The 6674-nt window shown below is 36.3% G+C and overlaps 1 protein-coding gene across 1 annotated transcript; it reads right to left on the bottom strand.

Annotated features, from left to right (window-relative positions):
* Positions 1 to 357: 357 nt before the first annotated feature.
* On the bottom strand, positions 358 to 3071 carry LOC114033961 (zinc finger protein 300-like; the record flags this gene model as incomplete). Its single annotated transcript, XM_027849602.1, has 3 exons — positions 358 to 627; positions 2112 to 2207; positions 2945 to 3071. Coding segments are annotated over 3 exons (493 nt in total), but the record flags the coding sequence as incomplete, so codon positions are not given.
* Positions 3072 to 6674: the final 3603 nt, after the last annotated feature.

The following is a 6674-nucleotide window of genomic DNA, read 5'->3' as shown; positions in this document are numbered from 1 at the left end:
TACATTCATAAGGTTTCTCTCCAGTATGAATTCTCTGATGCACGGTAAGCTCTGACTTCCATATGAAGGCCTTTCCACATTCACTACATTTATAAGGTTTCTCTCCTGTATGAATTTTTTGATGTCTAATAAGATTTGAGTTGGTGAGAAAAGTCTTCCCACATTCCTTACATTCATAAAGAATATCTTTAGTATGAATTCTCTGATGCACAGTATGATGTGACTTCCTCCTGAAGGCCTTTCCACATTCCCTACATTCATAAGGTTTCTCTCCAGTATGAATTCTCTGATGGAGTATAAGTTGTGACTTCCACATGAAGGCCTTCCCACATTCACTACATTCATAAGGTTTCTCACCAGTATGAATTCTCTGATGCATGTTAAGATATACCTTCTTCCTGAATACCTTTCCACATTGACTACATTCATAAGGTTTCTCTCCAGTATGAATTCTCTGATGCACAGTAAGCCCTGACTTACTCCAAAAGGCACTCCCACACACACTACATTTATAAGGTTTCTCTCCAGTATGAATTCTCTGATGCAGAGCAAGATGGTTCTTGCTCCTAAAGGCCTTCCCACATTCACTACATTCAAGAGGTTTATTTCCAGTAAATTCTCTGCTCTCTGAAAGGAAGAATACAAATTTGATTAACCCTACTTTTTTTATTCTTTCCCAAAGTTCTTAGTTTCTCAAAGGTTTTAGAGCTATTCTCTTGCCTTCTCACTTGAGATGACTGGCCTCACTACGTCTTTCACTAAGGCTCAATTTATCTTATGTGAAAGTATGATGACTCAAAGGTAACATGTAAATGAATTGACGTAGGATGAAATTACCAAGGGGGAATGAATGAACCCTTATTCTACTTTCATTGGCTGACATTTGAATGGAAAAGACTATTTAGAAAAAAACAGATGACTCTGAAAACTTGAAAATGCATCCTTACCATCTGAGGTAAAAATAGGAAGGGAAAAGACTAAACAGAAAGAAACAGAGAATTGAGGTTAGAGTGAGGAGGAAAAATAGATACATGAAATAAACAGAATAAAGAAGGAATATGAGGGGGGAAAATGTGAGAACTGTTGCCATAAATTTCCTCTAAAAATCCAACATGTCTACTTTCTAAAGAATTGATTGAAATTCGTAAGAGTAAGAGATATAGGTATTTTTGACAAGAGAAATTATTAATAATTACCTGAAACATTTCTCAGACTCTGGTAATCAAAGAAGTAAAAATGAAAACATTTTGGAAGTAGCAATAAATAGCCATCAAATTAGCAAAGAAACTTTAAAATGATAAATTTTGGCAATTATGTGGAAATAGCTACTTTTTAAGCTGCTGCTGCTGCTATTTTTCTGAAAAGGAACAGTAATTTCAGCTAGAGCTACAAAACTTTTCATATCCTCTGACCCAATGGTCCTACTACTTGGTCTACATCCTCAAAATGTTACTGAAAGCAAACAAAATACTCTCTGTAAAATTTTCACAACAGCTTTTTGTGAAATAGCACAATAATGAAAATCTGTATCTAATGATGAGGTTATGGCTAAAAAAGTCCTGTCTCATGAACATATTAATTTACATTTATAAGCATAATTTCAAAGCATAAAGAAAAACAAGATGACACATAACGATAGACTGAAGAAAGTAGAATTCGGTTAGGATTAAATATTTTAAAAAGTAACAACAGCAAAGCAACATAATCAAAAAAACAAAACAGAAGAAAATATCAGAAGAGAACTCAGAAGTGAAGAGCATGTTACTTAATATAAGTAACATGCTTATTTTTAAAAGGGAAAATTAATTCATGCAAGTGAGACAGGAGAATGCCTGCTTAAGAGAAGATAATCCTCAATGAATAGAAGAGAAATAACTGTCCTATACTAAGGCAACAACTTCCTTTGAGAGTAGAGGTACACTTCAGTAAACAGACATAAAAAAGTAATTTTTTGAGTTAAAAAATGAAATTTTAAATTCTCAGCTCCCTTCAACAGGCCTGAGAAGCTTTGAGAGGCCACTATGTTCAACATTTTACAAGAGCATTGACCTAAAATGACCAACAGATCACTACTTTGCCATGACCCATCTGAGTGATTTTTATGTAGTCACCTGGACAGCTGTTTCTTGGAATATCTGCCTCTGGCATCCAAGATGCTTCCTTTCTCTCCAACTGGTAGATCACATCTGGTTTGGAAACTGCAAATCCTGTTCATTGAAAATGAATATGTTCTAGGCAGTCACCTCAGAGTTTCAACATAAAACAGATAGATGAAATATTCCTAACTCTTTGTGGAAAGGTGGGGGAATAAAGGTGCTGAATGTATCCTATACCATAAAGCTCATTTTGTCTAAGTTTTGTTTTTTTTTCCCAACCATGGGGCATTCAATGGGCTGGTTAGAGGGAGAAGTAAGGTTTTTTCCCTTTTTTTTTTTTTAGGTGGCAGGGGGAGGAGAAATTACATTTTTTTTTAAAGTATCTACAAAACTTAAAAGAATTCAAATGGAGTTCAAGCCCTCTTTGGACAAAAAGTAGGCATGCTAGGAAGACAAGGATAGTACAAAGGACCAGCAAAGGATATTCTATATTATGGTCGAATGGATTACTGAGTAGGACTTAAGAAAAAATAGTTCATCTGACTCACTCCCTGCTTAGACAGTGGGAACAATGTGTATGATGAACCTACACTGGGATTAAAAAGAATATCTTGCATTTGAAGCAACAGAGACAGAAAAATTCATTCTCATGGTTAACAACAAATCAAGAAATCAATTTCCAGGCATACTAAGCAAAGACCTTTTTCCTGGAAACAGGTGGCACAAGTAATATCTCTTGCTACAAAAGGATTAGGAATGTTTTCCTTTTGTATGCCAAAGAATAACTGTTAAAATCTTGAAAATTGCCACAGTATATATCAACACTCCAAAGGGGTAGCTGTTCTTACCCAAAGAGACCAAGCTCTTATACTTCTCCAGCATCACATCCCTGTACAACTTTTTCTGAGATCGGTTCAATTGTACCCACTCCTCCCGAGTGAATTCCACAGCCACATCCTTGAATGTCACTGATTCCTGAAACATCAGAAACACTTGTGCTTACTCAGCTATAACTGTTATGAAGTTCAAGTGTAATCTGCTTGCCAGCAAGGTGACGGAATTGAGGGCATTAGGACAGCAAATGGTACAGGAAATTAAGGCAACTGAGTCAACCACACTGACTCCATTTTGTCACTCAATTCTGGAGGTAGCTCAGTTCTTTTTTTGTTCAATTATAGGTCTAGTCCAACTTCTATCTTGTGGGAAAAATTTATTCAATCATGGGAATTGAGAGAAAATGTTATCGCACTGTTTGAACCAAGCCCTAAGTGACTGGGAAACTAGACCATCTCTACCTGTTTAGAGATCGTTAGCTAAGGACCAAGGTTATTCTGACCAGAAACCCAGTCAGATTCAAAAAGACTGATGTAAGGAGTTTTCTCCCAATTGTACATCTCAAGCAACTCATATGTCTTATCTGCAAACTGGCCCCATACTGGTCAATTAGTTATTGTTTCCATGTTCCTTTGATTATATACAGACACTTCGAGGGACGGACACCGTTTTTTCTGAATTCAGGGAACTGAACCTGTTGCGTTCCCCCCCCAACATGGAAAGTCCTTAATCTTTCTTCCAATTGGAAATCAGATTACCTAATATTGTATTATTTGCTTTTAATTAATTGGTCTTGTTTGATTGTTTTTTTAATTTTTTTTAACTTTATTAATTTATTTTGATTTATCAACAATCACTTCCATAAGCTTTTGAGTTTTAAATTTTTCTCCCCCTCCCTCCCCAAAATGGCACGCAATCTGATATAAGCTATACATATACATTCCTATTAAACATATTTTCACATTAGTGATGTTGTAAGTAAGAATGAGAACCACCAGAAAGAGGAAACAAAACACAACAGAAGAAAAAAAATAGCAAATAGTATGCTTCAATCTGCATTCAAACTCCATAGTTCTTTCTTTGGATCTGGATAGCATTTTCCCTCATGAGACCCTTGGAGATACCTTAAATCCTTGAATTACTGAGAAGGGTTAAGTCTATCAATATTAGTCACCATACCACGTGGCTGTTACTGTGTACAACGTTCTCCTGGTTCTGTTCGTTTCACTCAGCATCAGACCGTACAAGTCTTACCAGGTTTTTCTGAAGTCTGCCTGCTCATTATTTCTTATAGCACAATAGTATTCCATTACATTCATATACCACAACTTGTTCAGTCATTCCCCAATTGATGGGCATCCTTTAAATTTCCAATTCTTTGCCACCACAAAAAGAGCCGCTATAAATATTTTTGTACATGTGGGTCTTTTTTCCATTTTTATGATCTCTTTGGGATACAGCCCTAGAAGTGCTATTGCTGGATCAAAGGGTGTTTGATTGTTTTTAATGTATAAAAGAATATCTCCCCCTATATTCAGGGTCCAGCCCTAAGTTGAAGAAGGGGTCTGGTTCATTTGTTGTACAATTGTCATGCATTGCTTAATAAACTGACATGCCCAAAATATTAAACTTCTGTTTCCTCAGTCATTTCATCTTTCACTTGCCACAAGGAATCATTTCATTTATTTATGTGTTCCCAGTAGAGTGTCTGGTATTAGGTTGCTTTGCAACACAACCTCATTTGCTGCAGCTTAATTTAGTTTTGGTTCGGATTGGTTCAGCAAAGAAACAGAATCTCATGTTTTCTTTACTATTTATTATATACTATATAATAGTATATAATAATAGTATATATAATAAAAATAGTATGTATTTATTATATACTATTTATTACTATTAAAATAGTAACAAAGGTAAGTAAATGATAGTATAAGTCTCAGTAAGTAAGCAATAATATTTTAAGTCTCAGTAGTTAACATAAGTCTCAATCAATAAGTCACAATCAGTATCAAATCTTACCACAATTGATCCTGACCATCAGGGGTGTCATCTACATCTGAATCATGCAGCTAGGGAGTCCCGGGATCAGCATCCAGAGTCCCAAGGGGAATGTCCCAGGCTATGTGACATGTCCATACCACAGGGGAAACTCCAAAGATGGCTCAGGACTACCTGTCTTTTTAGTTATTCCTTCTAACAAAGCAGGCAGTTTGCCAAATAAATGCATGATGGGTGGGAAAGAAGCTGCTCTCAAAACATCCTAGAGAACATTCTGTTTATGAATATTCAGTTCCTAGAGGGGTAGCCAGCTCTTCCTGGGAGCGAATACCATAAACAGTCCTTCAATGTCTAGCTAGGAATAAGTAACATGAAAATGAGTCAGAGTCAAATTGCAGGTATACTGAGCAAGGTGAGAATGTCTTTTTTAATTCATTCATTACAGGTATGTAGCAGGCACTTAAGATTTCCTCTCCCAGAAAGAACTGATAAATAAAAATATGCATAAAATAATTTTACACACACACACACACACACACACACACACACACACACATCTAATGGTAGCCATCCCTAGGAGGGGAGAGAAGGTAAAAAAAAGAAATTTACATGATAATTTTATTATATATTTAAAAGAAATAGCAAGTTGTACATAATGGACTTGCAGTTTCATATACAATCATCCTTTTTATATGTTTTGGGAATGCTTGTTTTCTTACATAAATTAAAAATTAAGTAAGAATTTTTATAGAAGAATTCCTCTCTGATTAGTTTGTAAGCTCCTTAAGTGCAGAAGCCATTATTGCCACCCTTAGTATTCTCAGCAATTAGCACAGTGTCTGGCACTTTGTAGGTGCTTAATAAATGCTTATTATGTAAATGGTTCCAATGACATAAATTTGAAATGTGTAGGCATTTTTTTTTAACAATACACACCCATGGCTCTTACTTCTGCCCTCTGAACTAAAGCAGTTATATGGCTAATTCCTTTTCTACTTGCTGAAATAAAACAATGAAAATGAAATAGCTGAAGATAGCTATCAGCCTGATTTAAGGCAGTTATACCTTCCTCTTTCCATCTAATCACTGTGCTTCTTAAAAATGCACTGCTCTAAATTGGTGCTGAAACCATAAGAGCAAAGCATTGAGGACTACAATCTCCCATCTATAACAGTATATGAACAATTTTTTACTGTTGAAAAGGGTGCTAACGGACCACTACTTTCCAGTTCATATATTTAGAGCTGGAAGAGATGTGGCTAAGCAATGAAACACATTACACACTCCTATCAGAACAGCTGGATCCTGTCTGTCTCATTTTACTTCCAGTATCTACTTCCCGTTGACAATTTCTGGTTTCCTAGTTTAAAGTTCATCATTCTTCAATACATTATTCAACTATAAATGGGTGAAACGAAGGACTGTACTTGGAGAAGAGGGAAGGGGAAGCAAAATAGGGTAAATTACATCACATGGAGAGGCACAAAAGACTTATTACAGTAGAGGAGGGGTGGGGAACCTGCAGCCCCAAGGCCACATGTGGGCCTCTAGGTCCTCAAGCGCAGCTCTTTATAGCCTCAAGTGCACAGATTTAACTGAATCCAAACTTCACAGAAGAAATCCTCTTAATAATCGGTTCTGTAAAACATGGACTCAGTCAAAAGACCATACCCATGTACCTAGAAGGCCAAATGTGGCCTGGAGGCCACAGGTTCCCCAACCCTGAAGTAGAGGGGGTGTGGGACT

This window comes from Vombatus ursinus, unplaced genomic scaffold, assembly GCF_900497805.2.
Source record: "Vombatus ursinus unplaced genomic scaffold, bare-nosed wombat genome assembly UNPS02007636.1, whole genome shotgun sequence".
NCBI classification, from domain to species: Eukaryota; Metazoa; Chordata; class Mammalia; order Diprotodontia; family Vombatidae; genus Vombatus; species Vombatus ursinus.
The sequence above is the reverse complement of the archived record's forward strand: the minus strand, read 5'-3'. Positions and strand labels throughout refer to the sequence as shown.